The following is a 12,322-nucleotide window of genomic DNA, read 5'->3' as shown; positions in this document are numbered from 1 at the left end:
CCCCAAACTGCCCCCTCCCTCCTGCTCACATTGGCCTAAGAAAACCCCCACACACCCCCAACCCCCAGCCCCACATATTAGCCCAGGAACCGTCCCCTCCCCCCCAGCCAGCCCCACACATTGGCCCAGGACACACACCCCATCGCCCCCCAGCCTTACACATCGGTTTAAGCCCCCCAACTGCAAACCCCCATCTCTGTCGTGACAGTGCCGTTTATAAGCAGGAACGACCCAAAAAAAAAAAAAGGCACACACGAAAAGATAAACTTTTTTTTTTTTTTTTAAATTTTACGTGTGATTTGTTTCAATTACGCAACTGCAAACAGGTGTTTATGAATGCAAATTAGTCCTGCATAAATTTGCACATTAGCTGTCTGATTAACATACATTTGAATAAATTAGCATGTTAATCACCTGACTAGCGTACGATTACTATTCAATGAGCGGGCGCCCGGCGCTGCCCCGGGGTCCCGGGGGGTCCCGGTGTCCCCGCCGCCAGGGGGCGCGGCCGCCCGCCCGCCCCTCGCTGAAGAGCGGCCGCCTTCCGGCGCGCGGCGGTGACGCACATCCGGCGCGCCGCCGGGCCGTGGGGCGGAGGCGAGCGCGGCGGCCCCGCTGCCGGTCCCCCCCCCCGCATGGCGCGGCGCTGAGGGGCCATGACCGACCAGGAGAACAACAACAGCATCTCCGGCAACCCCTTCGCCGCCCTCTTCGGCTCCCTCGCCGACGCCAAGCACTTCGCCGCCGGGCAGCAGCACCGCCGCCGCCCGCCCGCGGGTGAGGAGGGGCGGCGGCGGCGGCGGCGGGGCCCCGTCCCGATCCCTCCGCGGCGGCCCCGAGCTGAGCCCCTCTGGCCCTTGCAGGCGAGGAGCCGGCGGCCGCGCAGGATGACTCGGACAACAGCGTCTCGGAGAGCCTGGACGAGTGCGAGTACTCGGCGGCGGAGATCAGCCGCGCCTTCCGCTCGCAGCGGGAGCTCTGCCAGCAGCTCAACACCAACCACATGATCCAGCGCATCTTCCTCATCACCCTCGACAACAGTGAGCGGGGCGGGGGCAGCGGGGCGCTCACAGCCCCCCCGCAAGGGCTGTCCCGGCTGCTCGGGGCCGCGGGGTGGATCGGCGGGCCGGGGGGGGCGGGAGGCCGGCACCGCTCCCGTAGCGCCTTGGGGAACCGGGGGCTGGGGGGGGATTGCGCTGCCTCGCGGCCGGCGCTGGGTTCCTAAAGGTTCCCTGGTCCGGAGGAGGTTTCCTGGCACTGATGGCGGGCTCCGGCACACCAGCGCCGCTGCCAGCACCCTGAAAGGCTTTGAGAACAGGCCCTTAGGGCTGCAGCTGGGGGCTCGTAGAGCTGCGTGTAACAGCTCTCCGTGCCAGGGTGGCCAGACGTGGCGGAAGAGCGACAACCTTCACGCGCAGGGAGGGGCCGAAGGAAGGTTCCTGTTAGCAACTGCTGTGTAAACTGAGTTATGATTGTTAAGAGTGGCTATTTTCTGTGCAAGCTGCCTTTCCTTGTAAATTATAACGGACCATGGAAATTGCCCAGGAGCCCCCCAGACTGCCCCACAGCCCTACACTCTGCCCCAGGACCCCTCTAAAGGGACCCCGGGCCCCTCTAAGCAGGATGGCAGCGCTGGGAGGGGGGACACATCGCAGGCAGGGCCCTGCCCACCAGTTTTGCTGCTCGCCGGCACCTTCCCCGTCGGTTTGGGCAAACTGAGTTGTTCCCAGGTGACCCCAGCATGAAGAGCGGGAACGGGATCCCGGCGCGCTGCGTCTACCTGGAGGAAATGGCCGCCGACCTGGAGGAGCAGGACTGGCTGGACATGGACAACGTGGAGCAGGTATGGCCGGCGTCCAGCTGGCTGTGGGGATGGGACCGGGGTTTATTCCCTCGCAGAGCGTCCTGGACGCTGCCTGTTTGCCAAAGCCCAGCGTGGAGCTGCCAGCTGCGGCCTCACTGGAAACAACCCCGGGGGTTTTGGGGTGGCAGGCTGGAAAAGGGCGAGAAGGTGCTGCTCATTGTCCCTGCTCCCGGGGGCTGCGGGACTTTGGGCTGGGGACGGAGAGGGGGACAAATCCACCCTGCGTGGGGCGTCGGGGGGCAGGCACTGCCGGCAGGGGGGCAGCCGTCTCTCGTGCCACCAAGCAAAGCTGTGTGAGGGGTGTTCCTGCGCAGGCTCAGCTGCGTTTGCAGACGTGTCGGTGGTTCCTGGTGGGTTTCCCACTGACAATAAGCCCTGTGGGGGCTGCTGTGGCTCTCGGAGGGGAACGGAGAAGTTGTTCAGCCTCAGGGTCCTGGCTGCGGAGCTTTGTTATTCAGTGAGGGACAGAGAGAGCTCTGCCCAGCAGAAATAGTTCAGGCAGGGATGACACAGGGCTGCTTTTTCCGGGGGGACTGTCCCACTGCCAGGGCCATCTCACTTCCCGCCTGTCTCCGGTGCCCAGGCCCTGTTCACCCGCTTGCTGCTGCAGGAGCCGGGCAACCACCTGATCTACATGACCCCTGCCAGCACGCAGAACCTCTCTGCCGACCGGGACGCAGGGGAGAGGCAGATCCTGCGCTACCTCTACGCCTGCTTCCAGAGGGCGAGAGAAGAGGTGAGCAGGGCCTCTGGAGGGAGGCAGGGGCTTTGTCACCCAGCTTTCTGCACCGAGGTGACCAAGCCGGGGGTTTAAAGGCCAGAAGCAGATGCCAGGGCCCAGAGCTGTCTCCTTCTCCCTGCGCAGATCACCAAGGTCCCGGAGAACCTGCTGCCCTTTGCCGTGCGCTGCCGGAACCTGACGGTGTCCAACACTCGCACCGTCCTCCTCACTCCGGAGATTTATGTCGACCAGAACGTGTATGAGCAGCTGGTGGACCTGATGCTGGAGGCGCTGAGAGGGGCGCGTAAGTGCAGCCGGGCTGCGCTGCCGGTGTGGTGCCGTGTTACAGCTTGCGGGGAGAAAGCTTTGGCTCGCTGCTGAACGGGGGGGGCCACGTTTAGGTCGCGCTGTGTGTACGCGCACTGAGGTTCGGCTCTGAGTCCTGTCGGTAACAGCCTCGCTCCCCTCGCTAGACTTTGAAGATGTGACAGAGTTTCTGGAGGAGGTCATAGAGGCCTTGACGGCAGAGGAGGAGGTGCGGACGTTCGGGGAGGTGATGGTTCCCGTGTTCGACATCCTGCTGGGCAGAACAAAGGACCTGGACCTCTGCCAGATGCTGCTGTACTCGTACCTCGACGTGCTCCTCTACTTCACCAGGCAGAAGGACACAGCAAAGGTGGGTGCCTGCGCCTGGCCCAGAGCTGCTCCCGGGCTCTGCCCGCAGGAGGGACGTTCGCAGGGCCTGGTCTGCCGAGCTCGGCGTGACAACAGCCCCTGTGCACGCTCTTCCCCCTCCCTTCCTTCCTGAGAGCCCGGCCCAAACCCCTCGGCTTGTGAGGTTTTTTACTGGGACTTCCCAGAGCTGCTGACTTCACATCCTGCTGTGTCCCTTAGGTTTTTGCAGGCTACATCCAGCCCAAGGATCCCAGCAACGGGCAGATGTACCAGAAGACTTTGCTGGGCGCCATTTTAAGCATCTCCTGCTTGTTGAAGACCCCTGGCGTGGTGGAGAACCACGGCTATTTCCTGAATCCATCCCGATCCAGCCCGCAGGAGATCAAAGTGCAGGAATCCAACATCCACCAGGTGGGCTGCAGCGTGAGGGTCCTGCTTCCCCGCCTGGTTGAGTGGCCTCTCCTTGCCTGGGGGCTAAAGCTGTGATATGGGGCCCTGAGTTCCACCACCAGCTCTCTAACAATCCGGCTTGTGACTAAGCGAGTCTCAGAACCGCTCGGGATTCTCCGGCTGTAACAGGCGAAGGGTTTCTCCCACTTCCCTGGGCTGTTGGAGCCCAAGTCTTCTGTCGAGCGGGTGGTGCTCTATCGCAGCAGTTGTCGGAGCTTTGGGAAGGGGCAGGGTGCTGCTCGTGGGACAGACACAGGCACCGTAACTTGAGGTGCAACACGGAGGAAATCCACCTTAGGTGGTGTAACCACCAGGAAATCATTTTCAGTACCTGTCCTGTAATTAAAAGGCTAATGGACTCCCCAGCAGAGAAAGCAACAGAGAGGTCTCTCTCGCTGTGAAAATAGTTTCCTGAGCTGAGCCGTTTCAGTAAGCAAGGAGTGAGGCGTCGGGAAGCAGGATGTGAACACAGGAGCAAACTGGGCTGTGGAAGTGGTCTCGGAGAGGGGCTTTCAGGGTCAATGTTGCTGCTGAAAATGTGTAACGAGTTTTGGGTTTACTCCCCATGGAAACAGCTTGCTCTCGACTATGTTTTGAGTACGTCCCTGAGTGTTCTTTGCTGCCGGCCTCGGGATTTGAGCCGCTCGTAACGTGTGTGTCTGAGGGGTGATCGATAGAGGCGTCCGGGCGTGATTTGCTCTGAAAGCCCTGGCTGCGGTCTGGGGCCGGGAGAGCTCTGTGAGCATTACCCTCAGGAGAGGCAGAAGAGCGATCCCACCAGTGCCTCCGCCAACCGCCTCCTGTTCCCCGTCACAGTTCATGGCCCAGTTCCACGAGAAGATCTACCAGATGCTGAAGAACCTGTTGCAGTTGTCTCCTGAGACGAAGCACAGGATTCTCTCCTGGCTGGGAAACTGCCTCCACGCCAATGCCGGCCGCACCAAAATTTGGGCGAACCAGATGCCGGAGATCTTCTTCCAGATGTACGCCTCGGACGCCTTCTTCCTCAACCTGGGAGCTGCCCTGCTGAGGCTGTGCCAGCCCTTCTGCAAACCCAAATCCCCCAGGCTGCTGACCTTCAACCCCACGTACTGTGCCCTGAAGGAGCTCAACGAGGAGGAGAGGAGGAGTAAGAATGTGCACATGAAAGGTAACGCCCAGACCTCGGGGGAGCGAGGGAGGGAGAAAGGGCATCTCCCGGGTTCCTGAGCTCTGCCGGCAGTGCCCTCTCAACGTGTGCCCTTAAGGGAGAGTCAAGGAGTGCCTGGAGAGGAGCAAGGCAGGGCCGAATACAAATGAAACGCTACGTAGCGTCCCCAGCAGTCATTTCGTGACTTCAGTGGGGGCCTCCACAAGCCCCCCCCCTCACGGGTGGGACTGGCTTGACACAGATGCTCTTCCTTCCAGGTTTGGAAAAGGAAACATGCTTGATACCCGCTATGAGCGAGCAAGAGCCGGAGTTTGCAAACAGCTACAATCTGGTGACGGAAAACCTGGTCCTCACGCAGTACACGCTTCACTTGGGATTCCACAGGTAAGCGCTCGGTGGCTGTGCCGCTCTCTCCTCTCCGAGGGCTCTCAGTGCGCTGCCGAACACGCGGGCTTTGAGAGGGGCTCTGTATGTCCGGGCTGAGATCGTGTGCGATGTCAGTAACGCGGGTACCAGAGAGCTCCCGGCGCTGTGTTCCACCCGTGCTCGGCCACAGAAATTGTTAGCAAATGCTCAGAATACAGAGTAGGGCGCTCGCGCTGCCGACTACCTTTCGCTGTGTGTGTCGACTGACGTTTGAGCCTCAGGCTGACTGTTCGGGAAAGAAACTTGGTCCGCTGCTGCTCACAGTCAACGCCAACACAGGCCCCACGTTATTTATAGAAACGTAACAGCCGAGTGCCAGACGTCCGTGGGGCGCGCGGTTCCCCATCTCCTCGGGGGAACCAACTGCCGGCATCTCCACTAGAAATCGCCTTGTTGGCAGAGCTCCTGCCCGCCGTGAGCTCTGCGAACCACCCCGCCACAGGGGCCGTGTGCGCATCACAAACGCGAGGTGGCTTTTCTGGAGGCCAGGATGCACTATTTTTCTCAGCTTCCCTCTGCAAGTCGTTGCCTGGATACTGTGAGGTCACCACCGATCCATGCACCGTCCCCTTCTGCTTTAGTCTCTAAATATAGAAATAGGTGGAAAAGTTATGCAGGTGGCTCGTTGCTGGGAAACTGGAAGTGCCACCTGGCAGGCGTCTCTGGGGCTTGCCGGATCCCTGACCTCGGTAGCCCAAGGAGGTTTGCAGCTGCGCCAGCTCATTGTCCGTGCCCCTGCCGAGGGCTTTGCCGCAGTCGCTGGTTTACCGGCGAGGCTGCGCAGAGGCTGCAGCTCCTCTGTACGGTCTGGCGTCCTCCTGCTGTCTGCGAGTCCTGGCTCACATCCCTCTAAAGGCTTCCCGTCGCGGGCACCCCAGGCAGAGTATCCGCAGGGAATGGTTGGGACTCCGCACAGAACAGTGTCTCACTAGAGGACAGAAGCACGTGCTTCGGTGTTGCTCAGGCACTCGGTGCTGAACGTATAAACGTCTCGCCTTCCTTTCCGGGCAGGTTGCACGACCAGATGGTAAAGATAAACCAAAGCCTTCACCGCCTGCAAGTGGCATGGCGAGAAGCCCAGCAGAGCTCCAGCCCTGCCGCCGACGGCCTCAGGGAGCAGTTCGAGCGCCTGATGACCATCTATCTCTCCACCAAGACGGCCATGACGGAGCCACAGATGCTGCAGAACTGCCTGAACCTGCAGGTGTCCATGGCGGTGCTGCTGGTGCAGCTGGCCGTGGGCAACCAGGGCACGGAGCCGCTGGAGCTGACCTTCCCGCTGCCCAAGGTGGAGAACAGCGCGTTGGCCTATGTGCCAGGTGAGGCAGCTGGTCCCACTGGCCGTTGGTCGGTCTGTCTGTGTCCCTCCCGCAATCCACTGCCCGAGCCTCGAGCTACTCACTAAAGCTTGGGGCTCTTCAAGGGCGGGTATTGATGCTGCTGAGCCTCTAAAGATCCCGCTCGCAGCCAGCTCGCAAAGTTTCGCCAAATCCCGTGTTGATTTACTGTTGTCCCTGTGCCCCAAACCCTCCTCACGGTTTCCCTCGGCTGGAGGTTCTCTGCCCTTGAGCTTTTTGTGTGAGAGTGCGTAAGATCAGCAGGCGGCTGCTGAGTGTCACCCCGTGAGTGACTTCCGCGGGAGGTGAAGTGAGCCCTGTGCATTAGAAATCTCATCGGGCCGGGCATCCCCCCTGACCGCAGTGTTCTGACAGCGAGTCGCTTTCTGAGACCTCAGTCGGAATGGGGGGATGCGGGAGAGCACGCGGGAGGGCAGAAAAGGGCAAAATGAGCTGCCCAAGGAGTAACTCCTGTGCAATCTCTCCTTGCAGAATTTTTTGCCGATAACCTGGGCGACTTCTTCATTTTCCTGCGGCGTTTTGCTGACGACATCTTGGAGACGTCTGCCGATTCTCTGGAGCACGTCCTGCACTTTGTCACAGTTTTCATGGGTGACGTGGAGAGGTACGTGCAGCCCCCGGGGCGAGCCCTGGGCTCCCCTGCCGAGCACCCAGCACGGAACAAGGACGGGGAATTGCCGGCGGTGGCTGAGGTGCAGTTCAGACAGCGGTGGGCAGGTCGATCTCTTTGGAAAAGCTGAATTCTGCCCGTGGAAGGCAGAGTGGACAAGGCCCCGCCTGAAGGACAGGGGCTTCGTGCAAGGTACAAAGTGGATTTGGCGTCTAAACGCTCGTTTGGCGGTACCACGCGGAGCCTCGTCAGCGAGAGCCACTTTGGTGCGTGTTAGAGGTGGTGATTGGGATCGATCTGTCTGGGGTGTCTCTGTGAACTCTGCTGCGGTAACTGGGCACTGAAGAAAGCCGAGTAGTGTATTGATCTCCCTGATAAGACATCTCCGCATACGCCATGTTTCTGCCGTTGGCTTGTTTACACTCGCGAGTGTAAACAGAGCGAGCTGAGGAGGGTGGCAGAGCAGACAGGTTTCTCGTGGCGGGCAGCTCTCGCCAGCCCCGGCAGACGGGGGCTGTGGTTCTCTCCTGGCACTGCCCAGCAGCGTGACCGCGGGCGGGTGGTTTGGCTGCGGAGGAGAGTTACCCCTGGCCTCGGCACCTGTCCTGCCTGGGCAGAGGGAAAGGGCTTTGGACTGGCAGGATAAAGGGAAGCGAGTCGCAGCTGGACGAGGCAGGTTTGCTCGGCGCTACAGCTGACAAGGGAGCGCAGGCCGCGAGCAGAGCGCGCTGCCGGGGAGGGGGGAAGCAGCAGCTCGGCCGTTCCCACACCCTCTGGCCGCCCTGCCTGAGACTTGGCTGCGGGCACCGAGTGCCTTTGCCCCGTGGCCCCAGTACCAAGAGTGAGCCGCTGGACGCCAGTGGTGGTTTTACAGATGGTCTGCAACACACGGACACCCCTGCACAGATGGGCGCAGCTCCTGGAGCGCTTCCTGAGCAGCCCAGTCTCCGCGCCCTGGTGCCATCCTGGGTTCACTTCCTTGTTTTCCCCGGCAGGATGAAGAATCCCCACCTGCGCGCCAAGCTGGCGGAGGTGTTGGAAGCTGTGATGCCTCACTTAGACCAGGCCCAGAACCCGCTCGTCTCGAGCGTGTTCCATCGCAAGCGGGTGTTCTGCTCGTACCAGCATGCTGCCCACCTTGCCGAGGCGCTGATCAAAGTCTTTGTGGATATCGAGTTCACCGGTAAGCGCGAAGGGGAAAGGTGGTCTTCCATCCATAACATCTGCACGGGGACGTCTCCAGGGCGTGAAGTTTGTTGGTGGAAACAAGAGTTATCTCTTTGCGCTTTGTTCAGCTGCTGGGCTGCATTAGGCAGGCGGCATTCCAGCAAAGCATCGGGCTTGCCAGACTTATGGCTCGTGCAGAACCGTGTCTCTGGAAGAGAGAACCCCCAGAGCTCAGGCTTTACACCTCAGCCGTGCTTATTGTGGCCCTGTCCCACTGTGGGACCTCCTGAGCTGCTCTGGGATGGGTGACAGACCTCACCGACTCGCATGGGAGCAGGGGTTTTATTTCAAACACACTGCAAGAAGGAATGAACAGCCCCTGTGCCCGCCGTCCCCCTGAGACGCTCTTGCTTTGCCTTGTCTCTAGGTGACCCGCACCAGTTTGAGCAGAAGTTTAACTACCGCCGCCCCATGTATCCCATCCTGAGGTACATGTGGGGCACGGATTCCTACCGGCAGAGCATCAAGGTAAGGCAAGAGGCGCGTGTATAAAGCGTCAGGGGCGTGTACGTGCAGCTCTTCATGGGGCGTGCGGATCCGTGTGCTGCTGGCGGGACTGTGCCACAGCGTGGACTGCTCCCTCCCTCCTGGCAGGCTCTGGCTGACTACGCCTCGGAGAACCTGGAGGCGATGAATCCTCCTCTCTTCCTGCGCTTTCTGAACTTGCTGATGAACGACGCCATTTTCCTGCTGGATGAAGCCATACAGGTAGGGCTGAGGGTGGCGCAGTTCTCGCTCCCCTGAGGACGGCCGGCGCGGTGCTCACCTCCCGTCCCTGGAGCAGGGTCAGCTCTGCGTCTGCCGGTGAATCCGTGCAGCAGATACCCGCAGGGAGCGATTCCAGGACACTGTGGCCGGTGCCCCGGGAGAAGGCAGAAGGGTGGTGGGCTCTGGGGCGCGCGGGGCACCCTCTTCCCTCCCTTCCGTCAGAGCAAAGAGGAGCAAAAGGGCTGTTTCCAGATCCAGCATGAAGCTGGGGGAACGCAAGGAAACCTGCCTGTGGCTAATCCGGACACAGTCAGGCTTTAAACAACCTCTGAGGCTTTGGTTATTGAGTCCCCTTGGCCTTTCTGCAGGTGTTTCATCCTAACAAAGGCCTTTTGGCTCCAGACAGTCCTGTGGGCTCACAAGGCGAGTGCCAGGTGACCTCATGTCCCTGGTGCGTGGTGACTGTCCCTCCGCGCCTTTCAGAGCTGCCCGTTGCTGCCCAAAATGGCTTTTTCTGGGAGCCTTTGCCTGCCATGGAACTGATTGTCTGGAGGCTGGCAGACAAGACGGGCAACGTGGATATTGTCCATCTGGTTTTGAACATTTATGGATGTTTCTATGGTTTGCTGTCCAAACAAGTGTTCTGTGTTTTGTGAAACATCTTCTAAGCGGCGTTTTCAAGCGCTCCCTTGTACCTTTCGTGTCCCGAATTGGCCTCTGTGGGCCCGGAGCAGTGCAGAGCAGGTCTGGTGTAGCCGTCGCTGCCTGTCTCCCTGCCTGCTCTCCCAGACGCTTCCCTGCCGTCTCTTTGCAGTACCTCAGCAAGATCAAAGTCCAGCAGATCGAGAAGGACCGGGGCGAATGGGACAGCCTGTCGCCAGAGGCTCGCCGCGAGAAGGAGTCAAGCCTGCAGATGTTTGGGCAGCTGGCGCGCTTCCACAACATCATGTCCAACGAGACCATCGGCACGCTGGCCTTCCTCACCTCGGGTAGGGAGCGCGGCCCCCCTGGACAGCGGTGGGCGGTGTGGGCTCGGCTCCAGGGCGGTGGGAGCAGGAGGGGGTTGCTGTGGAGCTCAGGGAGCTGCTGGTGTCGGTTGCAGAAATTAAGTCCCTGTTCGTCCATCCTTTCCTCGCCGAGCGCATCATCTCCATGCTCAACTATTTCCTGCAACACCTGGTTGGCCCTAAAATGGGAGCTCTGAAAGTCAAGGATTTCAGCGAGTTTGACTTCAAGCCGCAGCAGCTGGTGTCCGACATCTGCACCATCTACCTGAACCTCGGGTAGGCAGCAGGGCGGAGCCGGCGTGTGGGGTGGTGGGCGCTGCCTGGGGTCCACCCTGGGGACATGCGGGCCAGCAGAGCCCCGTGGCCACCTGCCTCGGGGGCGGGAGCCTCCCCTCTGGGAGCAGCGCTAGCAGTTGCTCGGCGTGCTTACGGCAGGCTTTTTGGAAGCGTGCTGGGCTCTCCTGTGACAACTGCAGGTTACCGGGGGAAGCTCAGCTGTGACAGCTGAGCAGCGTCAGTTACCCCCACACCATGGGAGACTCGGGAGAGCAGACAGAAGAGGTTTAATCGCAGTCAAGCTTTTCTCCAGCTTTGAGTTCTTTCCTGCAGTAACGCAGCTCTTGTGGGGCCTGTGTTTCGCAGCCCCATAAATGTGAATTCTTAAGCCTTTGCTCTCTTCCAACCTGTGGTGCAGGGACGAAGAAAACTTCTGTGCCACGGTGCCCAAGGACGGCCGCTCCTACTCGCCCACGCTCTTTGCCCAGACCGTCCGGGTTCTGAAGAAAATCAACAAGCCTGGCAACATGATAGTGTCTTTCAGTAGCCTGGCTGAGAGGATCAAGGTGAGAAGCGGAGTGGATTTAAGCTCCCAAAAAAAGGGAGATCTGGTTCCTGGCGTCCTTTTCCATCTGGGTACCACAGCATCTTTGCTGAGGAGCCGGATTTCTGGGAGTGGGGGCTCCTGTGGGGCAGCGGGGAGGGCTCCGTCCCAGCACAGACCTGTAGATGTTTCAGCTCCCAGTTGAGAGCAAACACGGTTTGAAAGAACCGGGAGCGGCAGTCTCTGTGAGCGGCAGTCTCTACAAGCGGTGCGTGTCCCCCAGTCTCTTGCAGACCGGCAGCAGCAGGAGGAGGAGACGTACGCGGACGCCTGCGATGAATTCCTGGATCCCATCATGAGCACTCTGATGTCGGACCCCGTGATCCTGCCCTCCTCCCGCGTCACCGTCGACCGCTCGACTATCGCCCGCCACCTCCTCAGGTACACGGTGCCGGCCTCGTCCTTCCATGCTCCTGGGCATGTGTTTCACTTATCCAGTGCCTCTCCCTGGTCCCCCTTCCTCCGGTTTCATTTCTTGCACTGGGACCCTCCCAATAATCCCCTCGCCCCTTTGTCTTTCAGCGACCAGACAGATCCTTTCAATCGGAGCCCCCTCACGATGGACCAGATCAGACCAAACACGGAGCTCAAAGAGAAGATCCAGCGGTGGCTGGCGGAGAGGAAAAAGCAGAAGGAGGAGCTGGAGGACAGGCTGAACTGAGACCCCAGCTCCCGGCCCCACACCCACGGGCGCCAGGGAGAGAAACGCCTCGCAGGACAGTGGCTGGGGCTGCAGCGTGTCTGTGCAACTCCCCACCTCAGTTCAGACGCCATCTCCCATTGCCACCACCTCCGGGGTCTCCCCTGGACCCTCCCTTCCACCCCTTCTCCTGTCTTCTCCTTTTAAGACTTGCTCTTTCATACTAAGACTTTCCACCGCTCTACAGCTTTGAGCCTCTGCCTCGGGGACACACCGCAGCCCGGCGCCCCGGCCCTCTGTTGCTCTTTCTTTGTGAGGCCGTGCTCTTTTCCAGCGACACCAAAACCCCGCTCTGTTCCGTTGCTGTGTTTAACCTCTGTAACCCCACGTCCAAGGCGAAGGCGCTGCCTCCGCAGCGGGGTGCGACAGGGGCCGCGGGCGCTGATGCCAGCTTGTACGTGCCGGTTGTGTAGCAGGGTTTGATTTCCCAAGCGATGGTTGGGAACGGAGGGGGCCTTGGGAATTAAACGCAGAGATGGTCTTACAGCTGGCGTGGGGGTCTGGTGGAACGGGAAGAGCCCCTCGCGTTGGGCTGGCGGCGGCGTG

At 60.5% G+C, this 12,322-nt stretch overlaps 1 protein-coding gene across 2 annotated transcripts; it reads left to right on the top strand.

The window, feature by feature from the left end:
* Positions 1–561: 561 nt before the first annotated feature.
* Positions 562–12,262, top strand: UBE4A (ubiquitination factor E4A). Of its 2 annotated transcripts, none has more exons than XM_063355259.1 (19): positions 562–777; positions 864–1,040; positions 1,731–1,843; positions 2,475–2,600; positions 2,730–2,889; positions 3,059–3,261; positions 3,480–3,671; positions 4,527–4,860; positions 5,118–5,244; positions 6,298–6,605; positions 7,116–7,248; positions 8,250–8,437; positions 8,849–8,949; positions 9,076–9,189; positions 10,004–10,178; positions 10,292–10,472; positions 10,891–11,038; positions 11,300–11,457; positions 11,599–12,262. In XM_063355259.1, the coding sequence occupies exons 1-19, from the start codon at positions 657–659 to the stop codon at positions 11,735–11,737; spliced, it is 3,198 nt and encodes a 1,065-aa protein (XP_063211329.1). In that variant the 5' UTR covers positions 562–656; the 3' UTR covers positions 11,738–12,262. The 2 variants fall into 2 exon arrangements, with proteins under 2 accessions (XP_063211329.1, XP_063211328.1); XM_063355258.1 differs by having other exon boundaries at positions 2,448–2,600.
* The last annotated feature ends 60 nt before the right edge of the window (positions 12,263–12,322 follow it).

Source organism: Chroicocephalus ridibundus, chromosome 18 (genome assembly GCF_963924245.1).
Source record: "Chroicocephalus ridibundus chromosome 18, bChrRid1.1, whole genome shotgun sequence".
Taxonomy (NCBI): Eukaryota; Metazoa; Chordata; class Aves; order Charadriiformes; family Laridae; genus Chroicocephalus; species Chroicocephalus ridibundus.
Note: the sequence above shows the minus strand (reverse complement) of the source record. Positions and strands in the feature narration are given on the sequence as shown.